The 12798-nt window shown below is 39.5% G+C and overlaps 1 protein-coding gene across 1 annotated transcript; it reads left to right on the forward strand.

Annotated features, from left to right (window-relative positions):
• The first annotated feature begins 971 nt into the window (after nt 1-971).
• LOC117321040 (uncharacterized protein K02A2.6-like) lies at nt 972-5006 on the forward strand. Its single transcript, XM_033875519.1, has one exon. It carries the CDS (start codon nt 972-974, stop codon nt 5004-5006), a length of 4035 nt encoding a protein of 1344 aa, XP_033731410.1.
• Nucleotides 5007-12798: the final 7792 nt, after the last annotated feature.

Genomic DNA, 12798 nt, shown 5'->3' on the forward strand with positions numbered 1-12798 from the left:
TAGTGTGTGGTGTCATGTACCCTGTCTATGTATGGATATATATACTGTGTGGTGTCATGTACCCTGTCTATGTATGGGATATATATAGTGTGTGGTGTCATGTACCCTGTCTATGTATGGATATATATAGTGTGTGGTGTCATGTACCCTGTCTATGTATGGATATATATAGTGTGTGGTGTCATGTACCCTGTCTATGTATGGGATATATATAGTGTGTGGTGTCATGTACCCTGTCTATGTATGGATATATATAGTGTGTGGTGTCATGTACACTGTCTATGTATGGGATATATATAGTGTGTGGTGTCATGTACCCTGTCTATGTATGGATATATATAGTGTGTGGTGTCATGTACCCTATCTATGTATGGGATATATATAGTGTGTGGTGTCATGTACCCTGTCTATGTATGGATATATATACTGTGTGGTGTCATGTACCCTGTCTATGTATGGGATATATATAGTGTGTGGTGTCGTGTACCCTATCTATGTATGGGATATATATAGTGTGTGGTGTCATGTACCCTGTCTATGTATGGATATATAAAGTGTGTGGTGTCATGTACCCTATCTATGTATGGATATATATAGTGTGTGGTGTCATGTACCCTATCTATGTATAGGATATATATAGTGTGTGGTGTCATGTACCCTATCTATGTATGGATATATATAGTGTGTGGTGTCATTTACCCTGTCTATGTATTGGATATGTTATGTATGTATCCGTTACTATCCGTGGTCATTATCCTGATGTTAGTACGTTCCTATAACAGAACCGCATGGTTCCGGTTTGTGTACTGCGCATGTTTGTAATGTTGTGACCCGCCATTAAAATGTTCCAAGCAGTGGTGCGTTGTCCTGGTAGTTTATAAGTAAAAGAACCAATACAAACACAACAGTGGCGACGAGGATCGACGTAAACTATCATTGGAACAACACCTGAAACAGAAAAACTGCAAGGTATGGCTGTAAGACACGGAAATATCGAGGAATTCGATATAAATTCTCAGAATTGGGACGAGTACATCGAACGTTTAGAACATTATTTTGTGGCTAACACTGTGGATGGTGATGCTATAAAGCGTTCCATATTACTGACTGTATGTGGCAGTAAGACATACGGACTTATTCGGAATGTAGTGAGTCCTGAAAAACCCAGTGATAAAACGTACGATGAACTGAAAACGGCTATTGGCACACACCTTAAACCCAAACCGTTGGTCATAGTGGAAAGGTTCAAATTCCACCAACGTAAACAGAGGGAAGGAGAAACGGTGAGTCAATTCTTAGCTGAACTTCGTAAATTAAGCGAACATTGTAATTTTGAAGGCTTTCTTAACGATGCAATACGTGATAGATTCGTGTGTGGATTATCCTCCACTGCAACACAGCGTAAATTACTCTCAGAATCTGATCTCACATTGAAAAGAGCCATGGACATTGCAATTAGTATGGAGATGGCTGACAGCGAATCTCGTAAACTTAAGGAAACAGTGTTTGATGATGGTAAGAATGCGGAAAGGACACACAAAGTGTTTACACAATGCTTTCGTTGTGGTAAGAACAATCACAATGCAGACAATTGTTACTACAAAAACAGCAAATGTCACAAATGTCACGAAAACGGACATCTGAGTAAAATGTGTCATGTCAACAAATCGCGACAGAATGTAAACAAACCGCGATCACATCAAAGTACTGAAAGTACTGGTGGTACTCCAGGAAACAAAAGGGGATATAAAATGAAGAAAAAAAGTCCTAAGGTCAACTTTGTGGATTTTGACATGGATTCTTCTGGTGTCCAGGATACTGAACAACAGTACTCATGGCCTCTATTTTCAATCAATTCTGGTGGTCATAAAGAGATAAACATTGATTTGTTAATTGACAACAAACAACAGAAAATGGAATTAGATACTGGCGCTTCAGTTTCGTTGATGTCGGAAAAGGAGTACAAACAGAAGTATGATGGAAAACTTAACAAGTCATCAACAGTATTAAGAACATACACCGGTCAGCTTTTACCAGTTGTCGGAGAAAAATCTGTTACTGTACAGTATGGAGACCAACATCTATCGCTACCATTACTTGTTGTCAAAGCTGATGGACCAGCATTGCTGGGTAGGAACTGGTTAAGTCAATTAAAACTTAATTGGCAGTCCATCAAGTACACCATCCATGATAACTTGGAGAAGGAAATCTTCCAGAAATACAAGGTTTTCAATGAAGAGCTTGGTACTGTGAAAGGTGTAACTGCGACACTTCGATTGAAAGATAACTGTACACCAAAGTTTTTCAAACCAAGGCCCGTGCCTTTTGCTCTAAAGGACAAGATTGGTGAAGAGCTTGAACGCTTGGAAAAGGCCGGTATTCTCAGAAAAGTGGAGAGTTCTGATTGGGGCACTCCTATTGTACCAGTGTTGAAGCCTGATGGATCTGTGAGGATATGTGGGGACTATAAAGTCACTATCAATCCCTACTTGGATGTTCCAGAATATCCTTTACCCACAAGTGAAGAGTTGTTTGCAAAGTTGAATGGTGGTGAACAGTTCTCAAAACTTGATTTGACTAGTGCGTATCAACAAGTACTCTTAGACGAGGAGTCGCGAAACCTTGTAACCATAAACACACACCAAGGTTTGTACCAGTATACGCGTCTTCCATTTGGAGTTGCGGCTGCACCAGCTATTTTTCAACGTACAATGGATCAAGTCCTGCAAGGAATTGAGGGTGTCGGATGCATATTAGATGATATTCTAATTACGGGGAAATCTGACGTGGAACACCGTCACAATCTTCATACAACACTACAGCGACTTGAAAATTTCGGTATACGACTACGGAAAGACAAATGTTTTTTCCTTCGCGATGAAGTAGAATATTTCGCGTTCAAAGTCAACAAAGAAGGTATCCACCCTTCACCGAGAAAAGTGGAAGCCATTTTGAAATTGGCTGATCCTCAGAATAAGCGTGAACTTCAATCTTGGCTCGGTATTGTGAATTATTACCGGAAATTCATTCCCAACATGGCGACTGTCCTTGAGCCTCTTACTCATCTGCTTGCCAATGATGTTGAATGGCAATGGAGCCCAACATGTGCGAATGCGTGTGAGACTATCAAGAAACTTTTGGTTTCATCTGAAGTTATGGTACATTATGACCCAAAGAAACCATTGACGTTAGCTGTCGATGCTTCATCATATGGACTTGGAGCTGTTATCTCGCACACCATTGAGTCGAACGACAAACCTATAGCGTATGTTTCGCGCACCTTGACATCTGCGGAAAGGAATTATTCGCAGATAGAAAAAGAAGCGTTAGCGATTATCTTTGGAATTCAACGGTTTCACCAGAATCTGTACGGGCGACGTTTTACCCTATTGACGGACCATAAACCGCTGACAACTATATTGGGACCAAAGAAGGGCATTCCGGTTTTGGCCGCGTCTCGATTGCAAAGATGGGCGATACAGTTATCCGCGTACCAGTTCGACATAAAGTTTCGTTCAACGGATAAAAACGGAAATGCTGATGTGTTATCACGTTTTCCTATGAAAGAGGAGGAAAGTGGAGTTGACGACAACTATGTGTTCTATGAGGAAGCTCAGTTAGTGAACAAAATGCAAGTTAACAGCTTACCTGTTACTGCTACGCGTATCGCTGCGGCAACAAAAGGAGATACAACTTTGGCACGCGTAATGGAATTTACCCGAAGTGGATGGCCAAATGTGGAAATGGGAGATGAACTTAAACCATATCACAGAATTCGTGATGAACTGACCATGGAGGAAGGATGCTTACTCCGAGGAGTACGAGTAATCTTTCCGAACCAATATCAAAGTGAAATATTAGATGAACTGCATAGCAACCATCCAGGAATTGTTAGAATGAAATACCTGGCTCGGTTACATGCATGGTGGCCAAACATGGATGTGGATATTGAACGGAAAGTGTCGGGCTGTGAGGCATGTCAGAAAGTACTACCAAATGCACCGAAATCTCCTGCAAACCCTTGGAGATGGCCGTCGGCACCATGGAACCGTATTCATATCGATTTTGCTGGACCATTCATGAGTGAAATGTTCATGGTAGTGGTCGATGCACATTCAAAGTGGTTAGATGTGATACGCATGTCTTCCACGACCACAGCCAGTACTATCAACGCGTTGAGGTTTCTATTCGCGTCGTATGGTTTAATACCCAAAGAACTAGTTTCAGATAATGGACCGCAATTTACTGCAGCAGAGTTTGCCACATTCTTGAAAGAAAATGGAGTACGTCATATACTTTCTGCACCTTATCACCCCAGCTCAAACGGCGAGGCAGAGAGAGCTGTACGTACATTCAAGAAAGCTATGAAATCCCTGGTTCAGTCAGATAGTAGTCTGAACCAGAAACTTGCTTCGTTTTTGTTGTCGTACCGTACAACACCACATAGTCTCACCAAGACTCCACCCAGTGAACTATTCTTGGGAAGGAAGTTGAGGACCAGGTTGGATATTATGCGTCCGGATCTTTCTGGGAAAATTCAACAAAAGACTACACCAACAGAGTCAAAAACACGATTGTTCGAAATTGGTGACATTGTCATTACTCGCGACTACCGTGGAAACCCACGGAAACCTTCATGGATCAAAGGTATTGTTATCCGCAAGCTAGGACCAATGACATATACTATTCAGGTGGACAACCTGATATGGAAAAGACATGTGGATCAAATACCTACATGTGATCCAGCTTGTAACTTTGAACCAAGAGAGCAAGCAGTTCCAGACACTCAAAATTCTCTGGGCAGTCTCCCATGTATCTTACGTAATCCAACCATTGGTACTCAGAGGATTCCTTCAGCGGATTGTCCAATTCGGATTCAAACCAGTGAAGTAGCTACTACTACACCAGAGACTGATCAGACTGATCCATCGACCAATGTGACACATGAACATCGCTATCCGCGTCGTGATATAATCAAACCATCGCGTCTGATTGAAAACTGTTAAATTTATAGCAGTGTACATGTGTTTAGTTCAGTGTTTATTGTGTTAAAGATTCATGTTGACTTTTTGGACATTGAACTTATGAACTTTAATTTGTTTAATTTTAACAAACATGTGAGCTAAGAAAGCTGTAATTAATTACAGGTTATTACGGATAAGGGAAACCTTTCTTGAGAGAGGGAAAAGTGTTATGTATGTATCCGTTACTATCCGTGGTCATTATCCTGATGTTAGTACGTTCCTATAACAGAACCGCATGGTTCCGGTTTGTGTACTGCGCATGTTTGTAATGTTGTGACCCGCCATTAAAATGTTCCAAGCAGTGGTGCGTTGTCCTGGTAGTTTATAAGTAAAAGAACCAATACAAACACAACAGGATATATATAGTGTGTGGTGTCATGTACCCTATCTATGTATGGATATATAAAGTGTGTGGTGTCATGTACCCTATCTATGTATGGATATATATAGTGTGTGGTGTCATGTACCCTATCTATGTATGGGATATATATAGTGTGTGGTGTCATGTACCCTATCTATGTATGGGATATATATAGTGTGTGGTGTCATTTACCCTGTCTATGTATGGGATATATATAGTGTGTGGTGTCATGTACCCTGTCTATGTATGGGATATATATAGTGTGTGGTGTCATGTACCCTATCTATGTATGGGATATATATAGTGTGTGGTGTCATTTACCCTGTCTATGTATAGGATATATATAGTGTGTGGTGTCATGTACCCTATCTATGTATGGGATATATATAGTGTGTGGTGTCATTTACCCTGTCTATGTAAAGGATATATATAGTGTGTGGTGTCATGTACCCTATCTATGTATGAGATATATATAGTGTGTGGTGTCATGTACCCTATCTATGTATGGGATATATATAGTGTGTGATGTCATGTACCCTGTCTATGTATGGATATATATAGTGTGTGGTGTCATGTACCCTGTCTATGTATGGGATATATATAGTGTGTGGTGTCATTTACCCTGTCTATGTATGGGATATATATAGTGTGTGGTGTCATGTACCCTATCTATGTATGGGATATATATAGTGTGTGGTGTCATGTACCATGTCTATGTATGGGATATATATAGTGTGTGGTGTCATGTACCCTGTCTATGTATGGGATATATATAGTGTGTGGTGTCATGTACCCTGTCTATGTATGAGATATATATAGTGTGTGGTGTCATGTACCCTGTCTATGTATGGGATATATATAGTGTGTGGTGTCATGTACCCTGTCTATGTATGGATATATATAGTGTGTGGTGTCATGTACCCTGTCTATGTATGGAATATATATAGTGTGTGGTGTCATGTACCCTGTCTATGTATGAGATATATATAGTGTGTGGTGTCATGTACCCTGTCTATGTATGGGATATATATAGTGTGTGATGTCATGTACCCTGTCTATTTATGGATATATATAGTGTGTGGTGTCATGTACCCTGTCTATGTATGGGATATATATAGTGTGTGGTGTCATGTACCCTGTCTATGTGTGGGATATATATAGTGTGTGGTGTCATGTACCCTGTCTATGTATGGGATATATATAGTGTGTGGTGTCATGTACCCTGTCTATGTATGGATATATATAGTGTGTGGTGTCATGTACCCTGTCTATGTATAGGATATATATAGTGTGTGGTGTCATGTACCCTGTCTATGTATAGGATATATATTGTGTGTGGTGTCATGTACCCTATCTATGTATGGGATATATATAGTGTGTGGTGTCATGTACCCTATCTATGTATGGGATATATATAGTGTGTGGTGTCATGTACCCTATCTATGTATGGGATATATATAGTGTGTGGTGTCATGTACCCTGTCTATGTATGGGATATATATAGTGTGTGGTGTCATGTACCCTGTTTATGTATGGGATATATATAGTGTGTGGTGTCATGTACCCTATCTATGTATGGGATATATATAGTGTGTGGTGTCATGTACCCTGTCTATGTATGGGATATATATAGTGTGTGGTGTCATGTACCCTGTCTATGTATGGGATATATATAGTGTGTGGTGTCATGTACCCTGTCTATGTATGGGATATATATAGTGTGTGGTGTCATGTACCCTGTCTATGTATGGGATATATATAGTGTGTGATGTCATGTACCCTGTCTATGTATGGATATATATAGTGTGTGGTGTCATGTACCCTATCTATGTATGGGATATATATAGTGTGTGGTGTCATGTACCCTATCTATGTATGGGATATATATAGTGTGTGATGTCATGTACCCTGTCTATGTATGGGATATATATAATGTGTGGTGTCATGTACCCTATCTATGTATGGATATATATTGTGTGTGGTGTCATGTACCCTGTCTATGTATGGGATATATATAGTGTGTGGTGTCATGTACCCTGTCTATGTATGGGATATATATAGTGTGTGGTGTCATGTACCCTGTCTATGTATGGGATATATATAGTGTGTGGTGTCATGTACCCTGTCTATGTATGGATATATATAGTGTGTGGTATCATGTACCCTGTCTATGTATGGGATATATATAGTGTGTGGTGTCGTGTACCCTATCTATGTATGGGATATATATAGTGTGTGGTGTCATGTACCCTGTCTATGTATGGGATATATATAGTGTGTGGTGCCATGTACCCTGTCTATGTATGGGATATATATAGTGTGTGGTGTCATGTACCCTGTCTATGTATGGGATATATATAGTGTGTGGTGTCATGTACCCTGTCTATGTATGGGATATATATAGTGTGTGGTGTCATGTACCCTGTCTATGTATGGGATATATATAGTGTGTGGTGTCATGTACCCTGTCTATGTATGGGATATATATATAGTGTGTGGTGTCATGTACCCTGTCTATGTATGGAATATATATAGTGTGTGGTGTCATGTACCCTGTCTATGTATGGGATATATATAGTGTGTGGTGTCATGTACCCTGTCAATGTATGGGATATATATACTGTGTGGTGTCATGTACCCTGTCTATGTATGGATATATATAGTGTGTGGTGTCATGTACCCTATCTATGTATGGGATATATATATAATGTGTGGTGTCATGTACCCTATCTATGTATGGGATACATATAGAGTGTGGTGTCATGTACCCTGTCTATGTATGGATATATTTAGTGTGTGATGTCATGTACCATGTCTATATATGGGATATATATAGTGTGTGATGTCATGTACCATGTCTATTTATGGGATATATATAGTGTGTGATGTCATGTACCATGTCTATGTATGTGATATATATAGTGTGTGGTGTCATGTACCATGTCTATGTATGGGATATATATAGTGTGTGGTGTCATGTACCATGTCTATGTATGGGATATATATAGTGTGTGGTGTCATGTACCCTGTCTATGTATGGGATATATATAGTGTGTGGTGTCATGTACCCTGTCTATGTATGGATATATATAGTGTGTGGTGTCATGTACCCTATCTATGTATGGGATATATATTGTGTGTGGTGTCATGTACCCTGTCTATGTGTGGGATATATATAGTGTGTGATGTCATGTACCCTGTCTATGTATGGGATATATATAGTGTGTGGTGTCATGTACCCTATCTATGTATGGGATATATATAGTGTGTGGTGTCATGTACCCTGTCTATGTATGGGATATATATAGTGTGTGGTGTCATGTACCCTGTCTATGTATGGATATATATAGTGTGTGGTGTCATGTACCCTGTCTATGTATGGGATATATATAGTGTGTGGTGTCATGTACCCTGTCTATGTATGGATATATATAGTGTGTGGTGTCATGTACCCTGTCTATGTATGGGATATATATAGTGTGTGGTGTCATGTACCCTATCTATGTATGGGATATATATAGTGTGTGGTGTCATGTACCCTGTCTATGTATGGATATATATAGTGTGTGGTGTCATGTACCCTGTCTATGTATAGGATATATATAGTGTGTGGTGTCATGTACCCTGTCTATGTATGGGATATATATAGTGTGTGGTGTCATGTACCCTGTCTATGTATGGGATATATATAGTGTGTGATGTCATGTACCCTGTCTATGTATGGGATATATATAGTGTGTGGTGTCATGTACCCTGTCTATGTATGGGATATATATAGTGTGTGGTGTCATGTACCCTATCTATGTATGGGATATATATAGTGTGTGGTGTCATGTACCCTGTCTATGTATGGGATATATATAGTGTGTGGTGTCATGTACCCTGTCTATGTATGGGATATATATAGTGTGTGGTGTCATGTACCCTGTCTATGTATGGGATATATATAGTGTGTGGTGTCATGTACCCTGTCTATGTATGGATATATATAGTGTGTGGTGTCATGTACCCTATCTATGTATGGGATATATATAGTGTGTGGTGTCATGTACCCTGTCTATGTATGGATATATATAGTGTGTGGTGTCATTTACCCTATCTATGTATAGGATATATATAGTGTGTGGTGTCATGTACCCTGTCTATGTATGGGATATATATAGTGTGTGGTGTCATGTACCCTGTCTATGTATGGATATATATAGTGTGTGGTGTCATGTACCCTGTCTATGTATGGATATATATAGTGTGTGGTGTCATGTACCCTGTCTATGTATGGGATATATATAGTGTGTGGTGTCATGTACCCTGTCTATGTATGGGATATATATAGTGTGTGGTGTCATGTACCCTATCTATGTATGGGATATATATAGTGTGTGGTGTCATGTACCCTGTCTATGTATGGGATATATATAGTGTGTGATGTCATGTACCCTGTCTATGTATGGGATATATATAGTGTGTGGTGTCATTTACCCTGTCTATGTATGGGATATATATAGTGTGTGGTGTCATGTACCCTGTCTATGTATGGGATATATATAGTGTGTGGTGCCATGTACCCTGTCTATGTATGGGATATATATAGTGTGTGGTGTCATGTACCCTATCTATGTATGGGATATATATAGTGTGTGGTGTCATTTACCCTGTCTATGTATGGGATATATATAGTGTGTGATGTCATGTACCCTGTCTATGTATGGGATACACATAGTGTGTGATGTCATGTACCCTGTCTATGTATGGGATATATATAGTGTGTGGTGTCATGTACCCTGTCTTTGTATGGGATATATATAGGGTGTGGTGTCATGTACCCTGTCTATGTATGGGATATATATAGGGTGTGGTGTCATGTACCCTGTCTATGTATGGATATATATAGTGTGTGGTGTCATGTACCCTATCTATGTATGGGATATATATAGTGTGTGGTGTCATGTACCCTATTTATGTATGGGATATATATTTAGTGTGTGGTGTCATGTACCCTGTCTATGTATGGGATATATATAGTGTGTGGTGTCATGTACCCTGTCTATGTATGGGATATATATAGTGTGTGATGTCATGTACCCTGTCTATGTATGGGATATATATAGTGTGTGGTGTCTTGTACCCTGTCTATGTGTGGGATATATATAGTGTGTGGTGTCATGTACCCTGTCTATGTATGGATATATATAGTGTGTGGTGTCATGTACCCTATCTATGTATGGGATATATATAGTGTGTGGTGTCATGTACCCTATCTATGTATGGGATATATATAGTGTGTGGTGTCATGTACCCTGTCTATGTATGGGATATATATAGTGTGTGGTGTCATGTACCCTGTCTATGTATAGGATATATATAGTGTGTGGTGTCATGTACCCTGTCTATGTATGGGATATATATAATGTGTGGTGTCATGTACCCTATCTATGTATGGGATATATATAGTGTGTGGTGTCATGTACCCTGTCTATGTATCGGATATATATAGTGTGTGGTGTCATGTACCCTGTCTATGTATGGATATATATAGTGTGTGGTGTCATGTACCCTGTCTATGTATGGGATATATATAGTGTGTGGTGTCATGTACCCTGTCTATGTATGGGATATATATAGTGTGTGGTGTCATGTACCCTATATATGTATGGATATATATAGTGTGTGGTGTCATGTACCCTATCTATGTATGGATATATATAGTGTGTGGTGTCATGTACCCTGTCTATGTATGGGATATATATAGTGTGTGGTGTCATGTACCTGTCTATGTAAGGGATATATATAGTGTGTGGTGTCATGTACCCTGTCTATGTATGGGATATATATAGTGTGTGGTGTCATGTACCCTGGCTATGTATGGGATATATATAGTGTGTGGTGCCATGTACCCTGTCTATGTATGGATATATATAGTGTGTGGTGTCATGTACCCTGTCTATGTATAGGATATATATAGTGTGTGGTGCCATGTACCCTGTCTATGTATGGGATATATATAGTGTGTGGTGTCATGTACCTGTCTATGTATGGGATATATATAGTGTGTGGTGTCATGTACCCTGTCTATGTATAGGATATATATAGTGTGTGGTTCCATGTACCCTGTCTATGTATGGGATATATATAGTGTGTGGTGTCATGTACCCTGTCTATGTATGGGATATATATAGTGTGTGGTGTCATGTACCCTGTCTATATATGGATATATATAGTGTGTGGTGTCATGTACCCTGTCTATGTATGGATATATATTGTGTGGTGTCATGTACCCTAACTATGTATGGATATATATAGTGTGTGGTGTCATGTACCCTGTCCATGTATGGATATATATAGTGTGTGGTGTCATGTACCCTGTCTATGTATGGATATATATAGTGTGTGGTGTCATGTACCCTGTCTATGTATGGGATATATATAGTGTGTGGTGTCATGTACCCTATCTATGTATGGGATATATATAGTGTGTGGTGTCATGTACCCTGTCTATGTATGGGATATATATAGTGTGTGGTGTCATGTACCCTGTCTATGTATGGGATATATATAGTGTGTGGTGTCATGTACCCTGTCTATGTATGGATATATATAGTGTGTGGTGTCATGTACCCTGTCTATGTATGGGATATATTTAGTGTGTGATGTCATGTACCCTATCTATGTATAGGACATATATAGTGTGTGGCGTCATGTACCCTGTCTATGTATGGATATATATAGTGTGTGGTGTCATGTACCCTGTCTATGTATGGATATATATAGTGTGTGGTGTCATGTACCCTATCTATGTATGGGATATATATAGTGTGTGGTGTCATGTACCCTGTCTATGTATGGATATATATAGTGTGTGGTGTCATGTACCCTGTCTATGTATGGGATATATATAGTGTGTGGTGTCATGTACCCTGTCTATATATGGGATATATATTGTGTGTGGTGTCATGTACCCCGTCTATGTATGGGATATATATAGTGTGTGGTGTCATGTACCCTATCTATGTATGGGATATATATAGTGTGTGGTGTCATGTACCCTGTCTATGTATGGGATATATATAGTGTGTGGTGTCATGTACCCTGTCTATGTATGGGATATATAGTGTGTGGTGTCATGTACCCTGTCTATGTATGGGATATATATAGTGTGTGGTGCCATGTACCCTGTCTATGTATGGGATATATATAGTGTGTGGTGTCATGTACCCTATCTATGTATGGATATATATAGTGTGTGGTGTCATGTACCCTGTCTATGTATGGGATATATATAGTGTGTGGTGTCGCTGCCCTGCAGGTAGGGCGTAAGAATTGTACCTGCTGCCCCATTGCATGATCGTAAGAGGCGACTAAATTTGGGATCTGATCTTTTCTCTTCTTTCTTAACAACTTTCTTCTTCCTAACGT

Source organism: Pecten maximus, unplaced genomic scaffold (assembly GCF_902652985.1).
Source record: "Pecten maximus unplaced genomic scaffold, xPecMax1.1, whole genome shotgun sequence".
Lineage (NCBI taxonomy): Eukaryota > Metazoa > Mollusca > Bivalvia > Pectinida > Pectinidae > Pecten > Pecten maximus.

Excerpts from the sequence above, each read along its gene's own strand:
- LOC117321040 (XM_033875519.1), top strand. The coding sequence starts at position 972 with ATGGCTGTAAGACACGGAAATATCGAGGAATTCGATATAAATTCTCAG.